Here is a 16,087-nt window from a genome sequence, read left to right as displayed (position 1 = left end):
GGGGAAGAGAAAGAGTTTGGTATAAGATCTAATATTGATCTGAGAAACTGACCTTTCGAAATACAAAGCACAAAGGAAGTTTGTGTTCTGAGCCCTCCAATGAATCACAAGCTATTTTTGCAAAAAGTACTTTTAATCGTTCAGTTTATTATGTTTTGGTTGCTTTGATTGTGAATTAGGTTGAAAGCAACCCCTCATTAAATGATCAATCCACAACACTATAGCACTAAAGCTATACTCGCCTCTCAACTACATTATTGACTTTTACAATAATACTTTTACAATTCATTTCTAATTATTTATTTTATTGTGCCACAGTAGGATCCTATTGTTTGTGTACTTGTTTTGTGTTTAAGCCTACCTATGTATTTCTGCTGTATCTACAGGTACATTCAGAACTCTCAGCCATACCTTAACAACATGACAGCAGTTGGCTGCATGCTGGCTCTGGCTGCTATCTTCCCTCTGGGCATTGATGGCCTTCATGTCCAAAGGAGGCAGTTCCCTGTCATCTGCCAGGTAAACTTGTGGTTTGGTTTTAAACTTAGAAACTGCAAAAACCAAATGTATTGTAACCAATTTGTATTTTTTTACACTATTCATTACTGGGAAAGGTAATATCATTGCAATAACACAGTGCACGTAAAAGCCCAGCACTGATCATATAGTCTATATTAGCAGGTGGAGTTTTCTCAGATCTTTAAACAATAAACATTATTAGCTACATCTCAATCAAGGGCCATCCTTCAAAGCCTCTATCTGAAGACCAATTGTTTCACACCATCGCAAAATGGCTGTCCCATTTCAAGCTCTTTAAAATCGGATCCAAAAATACGGTCTTCTTTCCCCTAGCAACCCACACCTAGAAAGACTTAAAAGCACAGAGAGAATAGACAGCATTCCTTAAAGGATCCGGTCCCTGAACTGAGCCAAAGCTTATGTCCTTATGTGTGAGAAACCTTAGCATCCTTAGCAGCAGGCATCTTAGAGGCATCTTTGACTGACTTATTCACCTAACCGACATGTCACAGCTGAACAGCAACTGTACATTCAGTGAGCTCGTCTACATAATACACCAAAAGGGCCAACACATTCTCATCCCATTGCATTAAAACATTGCAAACAGTGACAACATCACACAGGTTCTTTCTAACTATAATACTAACGTGCGTTACGATCATTATTAAAGTCCACAACATCTCGCACTGGGTCGAACCCTCGTATATAGTGGAAAAGGCCTGTGTCTTGTTGTACCATCCACTTCCCTATGATACTTCTTTACTTTATACTTCATTGCTTTACGAGTCAAATATTGGTAAAAGCAGTATGATAAAGAGGGTTATAATAGGTAAATAAAAAGGTAATACAGGGGTAATATATAGGGATCAATTGTTTTTACAATGTATTAGAGACTTTAGATGTTGGTAGGCATTTTTAATCAGAGTCAGGGAAGCTGTGCCCTATATTTCCAGTCTTTATGCTAAGCTAGACTAACCATGTTCTGACTCACAAATCAAATTGATCTCCTCATTTCACTCTTGGAATTTGTATCGTTCCTAAAATGCTGAACTGGTCCTTTACAGTAAATCCGAGCAAATCCCTGCTAAAGGCATCTATGATTATAGATTTATTATGCTCAACAATATGTCTGGAATGGAAAAAATATATGACACACTGCTGATTTTACTATACAGTACACAGATTCTTTGTCTGGGCTAAGAATTTTTCTCTTGGGTGTAAAAATACTTAATCAAGTATGACAGGAAAGATTTTTGATGGCTATTATGTGTTTTATTGTAGGATATTATCACTGGCAGAGCATCAATGTACAGGCAATGTTAAAGATATTTCTACAGATAGTTTTTACAGATAGTTGGTTACTATCCAGTGACACTTGAAAGAGGCATTCCCTAGGAATTCCCTTGTCTGCCACAGTAAAGTCAAACAGTATCAATTCTTTATTACAAAGCATAGAGCAAGTGAAGGACAGCCTCGGAGAAGGTTAGGTTCATTTCAAAGTGATTTTTGAAAGGCTAATAAACTCAAACAGAGCCTGATGACAGGGGATGACTGAGGGGCTCATCTGTTTGATGGATCAATCAGTTCATTTATGAAATCTCTAATTTCTTTTCTTCTTTGCTAGTTTCGCCTGTGGCTGCTCGGTCTGGGTTTCAGCCTGGCATATGGCAGCATGTTTACCAAGATCTGGTGGGTACATACCGTATTCACAAAAAAGGATGAGAAGAAGGACAAGAGAAAGGTAAATTTGACAGGGGTATGAAGCTGTGGCTTTATGTACTAGGAGTGAACAATTACAGTCATGTGTGGAGGGGGGAAAGCCTCTGGAGGTTGGACTTTACTTAATCATCATCCCATTCAAGGGCATGGAGATGATGTATTCCCCAATCAAGTCATTGTTTTACTTCCTGCCATTTTACTAATGGGCCGCTAGCCGACTGCTTGCCTGTGAGCATTGTGTATCATCTATTTGTCATATTGTCTCTCAACTCTTCAAATTGATTCCAATGGAACAGTAGGAGGCCACCCCTAGTTCTCTCTTCGCAACCTCCTCCTGCGTCCCCTGTCTCCTGTATGTATAAGGACATGTCAGGGCGGAAGCCTTGGATGTGGATGCTCCTGCTGTGAGGCGAGAGCAGGAATCCTCCCAGCACAGAGACACAGCCCATTACTGAATATTTATGAATATCCTTAGTTGGAGGAAGCATATGAGGTTAAGATTGTTTGATTAAGGCCTTTGTCAAGACTGATGGAGTTCACTGTAACTCACTTAATGCTGCGACTGCTGTGGATCCTCTGAGTGTAAGGTAGACTTTCAAACAGAAGGGCACAGACAGTCTGCATGGTCAGTGGCTCGTATGTTTTTCGGTGCCACAGTAACAGCCTTTCAGCTATGGACTTTGTGGCCACTATGAGATCAGTTGTAATGAAAGTTTTATATCAGATGAGCTATAACATGTTTAAACAACTGTCTTTCCAGAGTGGATGTTGATATCGAGCAGCTCTAAAGACACACCTGAAAATGGAGCTACATACTGTAGCTACAACGGTTATAGAGGTGCCACGTTGGGACTAGGGCAACTATGAATGGTCGGCTTTAAGTGCATGTGTTTTCTACCTTAATTTTCCAATTCAAGTGGAATTTGAATTACATTGTAAGAGCTGGCAGCCACAGTTTAGTGCCTTGTGTCGATTGGGTTTCTTTGAGTTGTTTGCACATCTGCGGCTAAGGTGAAGCTGGAGAACTTAAAGGTTTATTCCGTGACTTACGTTCCAGTCTCTGTTACATTGAGGACACTCTGCTTCATGCATTGGCACTACACATTGACAAGTAGACACACTAGAGACACTCAGTAGTTATTTCCCCTGTTCCCTCATTGTTAGCCCTCCTGGGTGCTTCTTCCTAATAGGGACCAGCATGTTTAGAGAATGGATAAGACTAAAAAGTAGGACATCTATTTAAAGTAGATAAGAAGTATAGCTGATCTTTCATCATGCAGGATGCTAAACATATGTCGAGTTATGCATGCTGACAAATGAAAGAGGGAGTAAAATGAGCCACAGGATAAGGATAAATACTGTGACTATAACTGTGATTGTGTGGATGAAGAGCGTAGATCTTTGTCTGGCTGTAGAGAAGGATTGGATCCCGCTTCTGCCTTTGTATCTGTTTAAATATTCACTGCAGCCAGATAAACAGCCAGCTTTGATGTTGTGGAATAATGCAACAAAATCAATAGCCCCTTTATAGCGTTGGACCTGTTTCCCCAAACCCTTTCTTTCTTTAACGCCAAATACATGAAGGAACACCGTTTATTTATTGACTGAGTCTGGGAGCTGTGCGCTATCATTAGTATGGTCTCTTTGTCTCTTCTCCTGTCAAGGCCCAGTGGTTTCAGGGCAGATTGGATTGGCCTCAGTTAGTGATGGATCATTGTTTTCTCGTACAGCTTAGGTTAGTCTATTTATGGCTCCATAAATCCCTCCTTCACAAAATCAGAAAGAGAGGATTTGTGCCTTTCTCTGATCCCTTGCTGCACTGCTGTGGTGACCACCCCCCTGTTTCCCTGCAGCACCTGGAACCATGGAAACTCTACGCCACTGTTGGTGTTCTGCTTGGCATTGACATCCTGTCTCTAATGATCTGGCAGATAGTGGATCCTTTACATATCACAGTGGAGGTATGATCATCTCTTAAATTTCTTATTTGCACCTTACAGGTACTACTGTACACTGTGTTTGCATGATATTAACTGGGTTGATGGGGGAAACATTAAACAACATTAAAAGTAATAAAACAACTAAGATTAAATAAAAATTATGAAAGCCTGTGGATGCCACTTTAAAAGTAATTAGTAGAGTTATAAATACAAGAAAAAAACAAAATTCTGTGGATTCCATCATGGATCTTCCAAATATAGGATTAAAGATGATTTCACTATCGTTGTAATTAAATTTATAAGTTGGCTAATAAAAAACATAAAAAATTAAATTTAAAACAGTTCCATACTTTCATAATTACTTTCATACTTTCCTAATTCATCATCTTTTATTTTATTTTTGCACTAAATAAATTATGTTTGATAGTTTGTAATGTTGAATTTTTTTTTTCATATATCCTGTACCCTGAATTGAAGTTTTAATTAATTGTAATATTGGCAACCAGAGACAAAAACAGAATTGAATAAAGAAATGTATTTCTTCTGAATTTAAATTGATTATCATACATGTTTGCTGTTGGGATTGTTACTGTTCTTCATGTTTATGTTCTGTGCACATGAGCAGAAATTCACCAGAGAAGCCCCCAAAGGAGACCTGGATGTTTTGATCCAGCCTTTACTGGAACACTGCAGCTCAGAAAAAATGAACACTTGGCTGGGTGAGTGGAATACCAAGCAATTCCTGTAACTACATTTCTGTCAGTTCTTTATTTCCCTGCATTGTCATTTCTATATTCCAGTAGTTCTGCATGCTTTAGCTTAATATATAAATCTTTTCAATAGTCAGAATAGTCTGTCCAATGAGAATGACCCATGTTTTCTTTTCTGGAGCTTGTTATACCAAAACAGCAACTAAATGAAATGAGGTGAGATTGTTTTGAAATTGCTGTATCCAAAGTCCAAAGAATAAACATAAGATCACAGTGTTTTTTTATTAACCCCCAAATTCTAAAAATAAAAACATTAAAACCAATTATGAATACCTTCTACTCACTGTATAGTCTACAAATCCATAACCAGATTTAGCTGTGTCCTGTACAATTCTGTACAATTCTATACATCCATATTTAGCTTTGTCGTTCATTATCTATTTATTGCTTACAATTACAACTGTAGAGTGTATTTACAGTCACAATGAAAGTCCAATAGAGAATATCTCAAGGCTAGCTGAGACATGGTTTCTGTTCCAATTTATTTAGTCGACTCTAATGAAAGTCCCCAACATTCTGGGCCTCAGGTGTGTGACAGCTGAAATTACTAGTAGTGTGACACAGAATGTTCTGTTCCTCACCGAATCTACATTCTGCTGGGCATTGGCTGCAGCTGCATCATCAGCCTCTGCTCTATTTGTGGTGGTCAAAGTCTTCTTATCAGTTGAAGTGGCAATGTTAGTCTGTGACAAAAACAAAAATACAGACAGTCACTAGACTTTTCCTTAAATTAGAGAGTAACGACAATCATCACTTCATGCCAAAAGACGAAAAAAGACAAGGTACTGTCACAACTGTGGATGTTCATTCTTGATTTTCAGGAACAGGATTTAGGAGTTAAAGTAATCTAAGCACAAAACAAGGGCGTCTCCCCCCTAAAGTTTGGTTCTCTCTTGCTGTTGCACTTAATGTCACACACCACTCCTTTGTTTCCCCTGTGTATACACTGTGATATATAAAGTTAGAGTGAAAAGAAGGGTGACAAATTGTACCCTATTAAAGATGTGAAGTCAAGTTACGTCTCTGATATTCATATCATAACAGCATAAAAAGGAGAACTACCATGAAGTTAGAAAATCTGTCTTATGTACAATAGAGATTGGAAAAATGTAAAATCAGCCAAAGTGAAACAAACTGTTGTACAAACAGTTCCAGCATTACTTACAGCTGCCATGTTGTTTGTTTCTGCAGGTGTGGTGTATGGTTACAAAGGCTTACTGCTTCTACTTGGCATCTTCCTAGCCTATGAGACCAAGTCCATCTCTACAGAGAAGATCAACGACCACCGGGCTGTGGGCATGGCCATCTATAATGTCGCCGTAAGTTAAAACATGGGAAACTGAAATACTTTCTGTATCTGTGTGAGAGGAAATAACTCACCGTATCAGCAAGCAGCGGTAGTCTGTATTCTTCAAAAAGGGAAAATGGATGATATGACTGTAGATTTACAAGCCATAAAAAATGTGGTAGATAGCTCTCCTGTCCTAAACCGGTGCTGAGCAGTTGGTCCATGTGGTCATGTTTTGTAGATAGTCTTGCGGTAAAATGTTGAAAATGACATGAAAACTGAAAAATGAGAAGAACCTTCCATGTATGCCCTCCTGTCTTCGCCGTTTGCTTGCTTTTATCACTCTGTTTTGTCTTCTTGTGCACTGATTTGCTAAGCTGCACAGCCAACCAGAGTGGTCTCTCTCACTGATGTTAGCTGCCAAATCAACAAACTGAATGGTCTAAAAAACTATGTCGGAAGCAGTAAAAGCTGGAGGTGAGGGTGTAGAATGCACTAGAAGAGTCAACGTTACATTAGAGCTCCATCCATGTAAAATAAATCACTGAACTGACACTCCATCCGATCATCTGGCAGAATTGTTTTGTACACCTTGTATGTATAATTGCAAACTGCTTTATTTCACCTTTAGATCACTGCAATTCATGCTTTATTATTTTGAAGTCACCCACACCACAAATTGATTCATTGATGCAACATTTATTATTGCAAGCGAATGGTTGAGTTTTCTTCCAATCGCGGCTTTGGGAAACATATAGAGATCCTACAGCATCCCAAACAGCCATTAACAAATCACAGCAAGTATTTCAGCTCCATTAAATCCGCCATACCTTCTCTGAGAATTACAGCAAGACGACTAACAGTGCGGCATTCAATCACCACTATGTTAAAACTACCACCATAGGACGCTGAATGTACCACTGTAGGGTAATCTCAGAGATACATTTAAAACAAAATGTAAGCTCTGTGCCTGGCTAACTTGTCTATATATATTTAGCATATGAGAAGGCTGATTAGTATTTGTGTTTGTGGCTGTAGTCTTTGGCAGCCAGAGTAATGTGTTTGTAAGTAGCGTGCCTCTCTGCAGGCTCTGTGTTAGTCTGGCAGACTCGGTCTTTCACTTCCAATCCTTCATCAGCACAGCTTCTCTCAGCAGGCACGTCAACTTTTTCTCTGACCCCTCGTCCTTTGTTTCACGCTCTGCTGAGGAAGCTCCGCTGTCCTCAGCAGTGAGGCTCACCTCCAGCCCAATTTGTGGGCTTAAATTAGGGAGGAGTCAGCCAGTGGGCTCTGCTGCCCAGCACATGTGTCCCAGATGACAACACTGCCACATGCTGCAATAGGCTCTGCAGCAGGCCCAGAATGCACAGAGACCTAAACTGACAGGGCTGCAATGTGCACTCATCATCAGAAATAACGTCACATGTCAGATGTGACATGAAATCCTCACAGATAAACATTCAGTGTTAGACTCACATATAGACAATCTTCCGTTGGCTTTTACTGTAAATAGAGCTGAATATTAACTTATTGAATTGAAGTTGTTTCACATAAAATTAACTGTAGATTATGTAGGAAATTGTCAGTGGCCTTGAATTTATTTTCCAGTACTTTAATGACAAAATGATCTACCAAGAAAATGATTGTCAAATCAATCACTGTAATCAATACAAAGATTAGTTGCAGCTTTACTAGTGAACTCAAATAGGATGAGAAGAGGTGACACTTCCAAATCTGAGAGGCTGCTGTCACTAGTTAATCATGTGTTTCTTTCTTGTTGCTTTTTATACTCTTCTAACTATTTTCTCCTGCTGCTTAGAAAAGCTGCCAGTATTTTATCGTTTTATTGTACACATTCATGAAATCATACAGCTTTGTTTTATTGAAGGCACATGATTTAAAAATATCTCTCAGTTATTTTATGGTAGATTCAGATCTTTAGTTAGAAATAGATTATGATTTTCCAAAAGCTGTGATTTCAAACACATTTTTCTGTTCACTTTCTATAGGTGGTTATGGGAATTTTCAACTTACTGTGGCACAGGGACCACTATTACGACCATGATGTAACCCTTGTTAGTTGTGAAGCACAGGTTACCAAGCAAATCCTGGATGGGTACCACTTTAATTCTGTCACCTTAGCTTTTCAAAATGTTTTATATTTGCATACATTTGATTATTCACAAGTAATAATTACTACAGGGAAATGCATTTTAAAAGATAAAATAGAAATATAGTGTTTTCCCGAGTGAAACTGCATTATTGAACACATGGCCAGGGACCACCTGAACACCACTGGTTGCTGTAGCAGCCTGACTTTATCCCCCAAGTGTGTCTCCTCACTTCATTCACTCTCAAGAAAACATAAATGTCTCAGCACAAGAAGAAGCTGCACAGAAACGTGTTGTGTGGAAACTCCAAACCAAATCTCAGACCGGTAGCTTAAAAATATTTAGGTTACAGATTATACTCAATGTTCGCAACATCGTCATTTAAAACATCTTACAGAGAACAAATCGCAAAACATTCAGTAGATTTGAGATATTGCCCACCCCTACTCTAAAGTACTGAATTTCCCCTGCTGAACTGCCTGGGCTTTCATTGTTAGGCCCTTTGCTTGCCTATCATAGTGACCTTGTTTACCCTGCAGTGATTAGGAGCATGGTGCACATAGCTAGAAACACTACGTGTACATAAAATTTAATCCAGCGTGTGAGCATTAGTGCAACATCAAACCATTTCAGCAGCAGCACTAAGTGTTGGAGTTTGTCCAAAACTAACTACATCTGCATATATACTATTAATGGTGTAGTTGCCGTTTTCTTCTGTGATCTCAACATTAACCGGTTCAAGATCTTACCATGTTAGCCGCTGTCCACACCGAACATTAATGTTGTGGTTGATCAATTGTCAAACCATATAAAGAAGGCACAGTTTCTAAACCATTGCGAACATATTGTGAGATTTCTGTAATAACGTTCGTTCTTATTTATCATCCAGTTTTTAGGTCGACATAATGTTATTGTTCTAAGCTAAGACCAGTACTTAATAACATATTTGATTTATCAGTAGGGTCTCAATTATAGGACTGCTTTTTAAATCCCTTTCATCTATCTCAAAGTGCAGCCCGACAAGGTGTGACTGTGATCAGGTCTCTGAAGGATTTACATTTCCTGGTGTGAATAGCTCTGAAAGTCTCCCCTCATGTGTTCTTTAAAGATGTCACTGCTCTGTGTGTCTATAATTAGCCAGGCCTGTCCACAGCTCTTTAATGCATATTCAAAAAAAGAAGAAATCCTTTCACTGCAACTAAATTTTACTTGACAAATTGCAAAGTATTCCAATCTGTGTGATAATTGAATCAACAAGTGAGAGACATGCTGTATGGTTTGAAAGCCACTCTCTTTCCATCTAGTCTCTTTCCATCTAATCACTTTATCTCTCTCTCTCTCTCTCTCTCTCTCTCTCTCTCTCTCTCTCTCTCTCGTACACAGACACAGGTTCATATTTCTATCCTCGTTAGGAGTGTCATTGACATAATGCGTTCCTTAGCCCTAACCATTACAACTAAAAACCCTAACCTACACCCAATTTTAACCCAAAACCCTAAAAGCTAATCAGACCTTTACACATGTTAGAACCAGTAAACAAGTAAAATATCCTTTGCCAAAAACTACTATCTCAGTTAGGAAAATAAATTTTTCTTGGCCTGAACAAGGTAGCAAAGACAAGCACACACATGCGTGCACATACACACACACACACAAACCTAAAGTGGCTTTTTAATCAGCAACATCTCCATGACAGCTGATTTTGTGATTTCCATTCCTTTCGTCCCATTTTAATTCATCTCTGAGGATTATCCATTATACACCGAAACCAATTTAAGCCTTTGGATGAAATGCAAATTTGTACAGGGGAAGAATCTGCCTGTGTTTATTGCTGTTTTTCCTCCCTTTATCCTGCTGTGGTCGGCTTTTTATGAACGACTGGCCTGTCAGATTTACTCTCTCTCTGAAACAAATTAGTTTGATCCAAGAGCTGCTGTCTGCAAATGCTGGCTAGCTCTACAATCTATTCATGGAATCCTCTACATGATTTGATTTTAAAAAAATTACTGGACTCTTATTTTGGAACAGGAAATGGTACATAATTCAGAAACTAGTAAATGTACTTCCAGTAAATCTGTTCATAGTGTTCTCTCTTCTGGCCAGAGGAACAGAGACAGAGTGTGGAAGATGTTTCTGTTGAATTTTTCAACACTGTGGGCATTGAACTAAATGCTTTTACTTCTGTTGGTGTGGGCATTAGAAAAGTGCACTTGAGACTTGACTGAACTTTGATGAACTTGTCTTAATGGACTGACATGAGATATGATTTGACTTAATGGAGCGAAAACAATTGATGGGATAGACATTTTTTAAAGTATCTATATCAAAGAAATGGAATACATTTTCCTCTTTACTGAAATTGATTGAACAAATAACTATATGTTGTTTGTGCCAGCAGGATAGTACAACCAACAGTAAAACAGTAATAATAATACAATAAAAGAAGAAAATGTGAATCTACTGTGGGCCGGTGTAAATCCCTGACCAACCGTGGCCTTTCTGTGGGGAGTTTGCATGTTCTCCTCATGTTTGTGTTTCCTCTAGGTGCTCCGGTTTCCTCCCACGGTCCAAAGACATGCATCTTAAGTTAACTGGTGACTCTAAATTTCCTGTAGGTGTAAATGTGAGTGTGAAGCGTTTCTGTCTGTGTGTGTCTCTCTGTCTTGGCACTGAGATCGACTGGTGACCTAGTTTTGTGGTTTATTCTTCTGCTGGGTTTTGGATTAACTATAAAAGTAATGAAGTTTAAAAACAGATATTTCCCAAATGTTTTGTTGCACAAACAAGAAAACATTTTAATAGTAATACTTATGATTGTGTTCGCTCCAACAGCTACAAGTATAGTTTTTGATCTTTATTTATTTTCTTTTAACCAAAAACTTTAATCTTCTTTTAACCAAAAAACAAGTTTGTTTTTTTTAATCTTCTCTGTTCTTTAATCCACTCTCCCAGATGTTAGCTGACTGTTTTGTTAACATTACCTATAGTGAGCAGCTACTCACTGCTACAGCTAGTCAGCTACTACAATTTCAGCAGTTTTCATTTTGTGAAATTACAGTTATTAGTGTTACATATTGTTTATGTGTCATAAATTGTTGTCTGCTATGGCATTTTGTCATGTTACATCAAATCTTAAGCATAACGAAACCATCATGTTTGGTTTTGATTGTTTTCCTGACAAGTAAGTCTCAGTATGCCTTCCACCATTAGAGCACTGTTTAAAGAGACAATGGACCCAGTAGGGGCACTATTTCTGACTGCCGGGACAAACAATCAGCATGATTCTTTAGGTGGAACGACAGGTTGGTTTTACTTTAGTAGTACAGCTCATTGCCCTGGTAGTGATACTAAGTTGATTTAGTTTTACTTTTTTTAAACTGTGGCCTTTTTGTTCCTTGTCACTTTACAACATTCTGCACAGCTGCATCAGTTACTCTCAACCACACTATCATCAGCATTTTTCTGTCCCCTTGTTTTTCCATGGCTACAGCCAATGTAGCTGGACAGGAAGAAATGATCGCCATTGTTAGATCCAGCTGATTCATGTGTTCAGTCAGAAAACACAGCACCATTTCTATTTGAAACAAGTCGAGGGTCAGATGTGATTCAAATGTGGCCTGGAACCAACTTAGAAATTGTGGACAAACCTACACAATTAGAATTATGTTGTAATGAATCAGAATTTTGTGTTGTTCTTAAGGCAGCAGACTGTGTGGAAACAGTCTTTCTCCAGATGATTGATGGTCGCTGTCTGTCTCCCACCAAGAATCCCAAGTGCACAGAAATGTTATTTGTTCAGTGAGGTGGGTGAAATGAATTGGATGAGCCGTGTGTGAGAGGAGGCCAGAATTGTGTTTGTGCATCACCGTGTGTAATAAATGACACAACAGAGAAAACATGGCGGCTGCTAGTGTTGGCCTGCTGCTTCCATTATCCAGTCTGGATTGGATTTTTTTCAGCTTTTGCACAGAGATGGGTGACTATTGATCTATATGTATTGATTTGCAGCTTCACCTCCACCTCTTTCGTGTTCCATTTGATGTTGGGCTTGGTCGCGACCCCTCACTTCTCCATCCCAATCTCAGACCTCGAATTCATCTTGTGTCTTTATCATCTCATTCTACTTTGTTCTTTCTCTTCTCTTCCTTTATTCTCTCTCTCCTTCATTCCCATTCTCTTTCTGGTTTAAAAATGATTGATCTACTCATCTCGATGCTTAATCATTAATAAGAAGCTTCTTCCATTCAGTAACTTTCTGGCTCTGTCACCTGCTGTTAATCGGTTTATGAACTAAATTAATCTGCTGAGAATTAGACAAGAGCACAGCAGAGACACAGGCTTTGTGAACAAATAAACAGACTTCTAATCTAATCTAACGAAGGAAGAGAACAACACCAGTAACCATGGTAACTGCAAACAACAGTGGCAACAGCTGTCAACATTGTCTAGATGCTGTAGTTATATGGTTTGATTTGACTTTTTTCTCTAATAAAAGAAGTAATTGTGTAGTTTCTTTCCACTGTTTTCCTCAGGTGCTGTGTATGATCACAGCTCCAGTCACCTTGATCCTGTCCTCACAGCAAGACGCCTCCTTCGCCTTCGCCTCTTTGGCCATTGTCTTCTCTGTCTACATCACACTGGTGGTTCTGTTCGTCCCCAAGGTAAAACCAGAGCTCAGCCCCTCTTTAATCACCTCCACCCTGCAGATTACACCAGCACACATAATGAATTGTCTTTCATCAGGCATCTAAGTCATCTGGGCTGATATAATATATCACATAATGACCTGGAAATTGGGCCTGCCGTGCTGTGTCAGCATCAATACCCATTCAAGTGTCTTCAACACTCTGCTCTGTTCTGTCAGCATTAGGGTGTGTGACTGTGAACTACTGTTCCACTTTGATGTTCTTGGGCATACAATATGTGGACCAAAACATGTGGACAGCCAGATATTACACCCATATTTGACTGTTCCTGCAATATATAGCAATCTTCAATTAGACTTTTCCTAGAATTTTTCGATGCAGGTATATATAGGTATATATATATATATATATATATATATATATATATGTGTGTGTGTGAATATATATATACAGGATTTTAATTTATGAACTAATTAGATGGATTGAAGTTGGGACAAAAAGAGTATGTTTCCACTTCTTATGCTACTAATAATACTTTGCTGTACTGTTTCAGCATAATCATAATGTGATAAGTTTTTACACATACACTGATGAGCTACAGCATTGCTACCACCTGGTGGTGCTGTCCACAACAACATTATAATGACAGCTCATGTCTAAACTCCTGACGTGCAAGTGAAAACAAAATTTGAAATTTGTGGAAGTGAGAGTTACCATTCACCCAGTCACCCATGGTGGTCCTCCCATTTGAAGGTTCTTATGGTTGAATTTTAAAATGCTGTGCCTATTACGGTGCATGCACACGTTTAGAGAACCTAACACAAACGACACATATTGTTCTCCTTACTTCGAAACCAAAAATTTTGCAACTCATTTTATTATGTTTATGCATCAGAGTTATGATGTTATTAATCTTTCAGTCCTTCCTTGCAATGAACGGATTTGTCTCCAAAATGAAAAAAATTGAAATTTACTTGGGTAGTGTACATACATTTTTCATGAAGTAATTATTGAATAGGTACTATTATATTCAGTCTCTCATTATTTGACAGAATATTACATGTATGTTGTATTTTTGGACAGATCAAAAATTGCGACCTAAGTCTTAAACATTATCATTGACTAGAAAATGAGTTCCTCACATGGTACAATCATGATGTTACAGTGATGTATAAAAGCTTGCCTTGTAGACTATTTTTAGTTTATTGTCGGAACATCTTTTTTTACACCCAGATGTTCTCATGCATCCAGAGAGAGTTATTGGTTTAGTTCTTCAATTTGAGAATGCAGTAGTCCAAACTGCACACATTCAGCAGAATATTTATAATACACACACTTCAGGAATGCAATACTCAGCACAATTGTATAGCACTTGAGTTGCTGTATATCAAGTCAAAAATGCTTCTAAATGAAAAAAGACATACATTGAGTTGACAGACCTGCAGACAGAGAGCGTAAACTAAATTCAGTCTATGAGGAATATGGAAATATTGAGCAAATTTTTTTGTTTGTTCCTGGTTAGTATGGATGAAGTATAGACTGAAGAGTTGTGGCAGCAGAAATACATGACAGTGTGTTGTGCTGCTAAACCTAATGCAGGCCCAGCTGATAAATCTTCTAGTATATAGTTGGCAGTGTTTTAGAGAAAATTCTAAAACACGGCTGTAATGATGTCAGTCAGGCACTGACTGATTCAGCAGTTTTTTTCTGTAGTAGAGTAGGAAGTAGCTTTTTAAGGGGGAAGTCAACTTTTGTCCATAGTGTTATTACTGTTATAATCTTAAAAAAACCTATGGAATTTAGGGCTACATTTTGCACTATCTGCATTTATAGTGAAGCTGGCTCAGACTCAAAAACAACCATCTGAGCATATTAGTTTGATACGTTTATTTGTTTGTTTGTAGGTAATTAATTATTGAAGTGGTTGGTTAATAGAAACTCCAATTATTAAATAAATTCAAAATCGTTGCTGGCATTAGTGGTTTTCTAAAAAGAAGTCAAATCATTTTTGGCTTCTGCAGACTGGTAGACATGTAACCCTGCTGTAAAGGTCCCACAATTGAACCCTGAGGAGCACCCTCAGTAATGGGGCGAATACTCGCAGAATAATTTGCACTCAATTTTATATTTTTAATTAATTCAGTATTGAGTGAATTTAATGTATTTTGAATTAAGTGCTTATAATTACCTTTTAATAAACATTTGAAAAATATTCTTGATTGACAGTTCTCTCATGAACTTTGGCACAAAGAGCCATGAACCATCTTTGGTGGATGGATTGTATTGAACAATGATTCCCTCACCTGTTAACAGTTAACTTGCATGTTTTGCATTGATTTTGAATATTTTCTGAACTCTTCAGTCTTCTTTCTCCCAACCTTTTTTGAGTGTGTTGCAGCATCAAGTATTAAGTTAATAATCTTTCCTTTGTCACATAAAGTTATAAGTCAATTAACAAATCAAAACTTTTAGTTTTTATTGCATTTTAGTAAAAGCCTGAACATTTCTGGAAATATGAAGTTCAATAATTACATGTATTAAGATTGTGGAGAAAACTATATTTAAATAAAACCATTGATGATTTCATATCGTAAGAGTTCAACCAACACGAGGAGGCTATTACTAAGTAAGGACAAAAAAGTATGTATATTAGAGATTATAAGAAAACTTGGGCATAATTTTGCAGATGCGGCGTCTGATCACGCGAGGTGAGTGGCAGTCAGATGCCCAGGAGACCATGAAAACAGGCTCGTCCACCAACAACAACGATGAGGAGAAGTCAAGACAGCTAGAGAGAGAAAATAAAGAGCTGCAGAAGATCATCCAGGAGGTCAGCCAGGTCTTTTCTTCCTCACTGAAGAAACATGTGTTTTTTTTAATAAAGAGGCAGAAGGAAATGAAGATGTTAAGCTTGAGTTTAAAATATCCGATTTTTTTTCTCACAGCCTTCCCCAGTTTTTAATTTGCATGAGGTAATAAGTTACCTTTGTGACAAGTTAGAGGAGTAAACATCCTCTGCTGAGTCACAAAAGATATGAAAGTTCCAAAAAATGATATTAAGCTGAAACTGAGGTTATTGTTCTTCTTGTTTTTT

The 16,087-nt window shown here is 38.1% G+C and overlaps 1 protein-coding gene across 4 annotated transcripts in view; it reads left to right on the top strand.

Annotated features, from left to right (window-relative positions):
- Positions 1-16,087, top strand: part of gabbr1b (gamma-aminobutyric acid (GABA) B receptor, 1b) — a 159,300-nt gene that overhangs the window by 137,500 nt on the left and 5,713 nt on the right. For all 4 annotated transcript variants that reach the window (XM_067509892.1, XM_067509882.1, XM_067509902.1 and 1 more), the window contains 7 exons: positions 387-519; positions 2,144-2,260; positions 4,092-4,199; positions 4,804-4,897; positions 6,140-6,267; positions 12,880-13,008; positions 15,680-15,823. In XM_067509892.1, the coding sequence (XP_067365993.1) occupies positions 387-519; positions 2,144-2,260; positions 4,092-4,199; positions 4,804-4,897; positions 6,140-6,267; positions 12,880-13,008; positions 15,680-15,823 (853 nt within the window). The remainder of the gene's footprint in view (positions 1-386; positions 520-2,143; positions 2,261-4,091; positions 4,200-4,803; positions 4,898-6,139; positions 6,268-12,879; positions 13,009-15,679; positions 15,824-16,087) is intronic.

Source organism: Channa argus, chromosome 1 (assembly GCF_033026475.1).
Source record: "Channa argus isolate prfri chromosome 1, Channa argus male v1.0, whole genome shotgun sequence".
In the NCBI taxonomy this organism is placed as follows: domain Eukaryota; kingdom Metazoa; phylum Chordata; class Actinopteri; order Anabantiformes; family Channidae; genus Channa; species Channa argus.
Note: the sequence above shows the minus strand (reverse complement) of the source record. Positions and strands in the feature narration are given on the sequence as shown.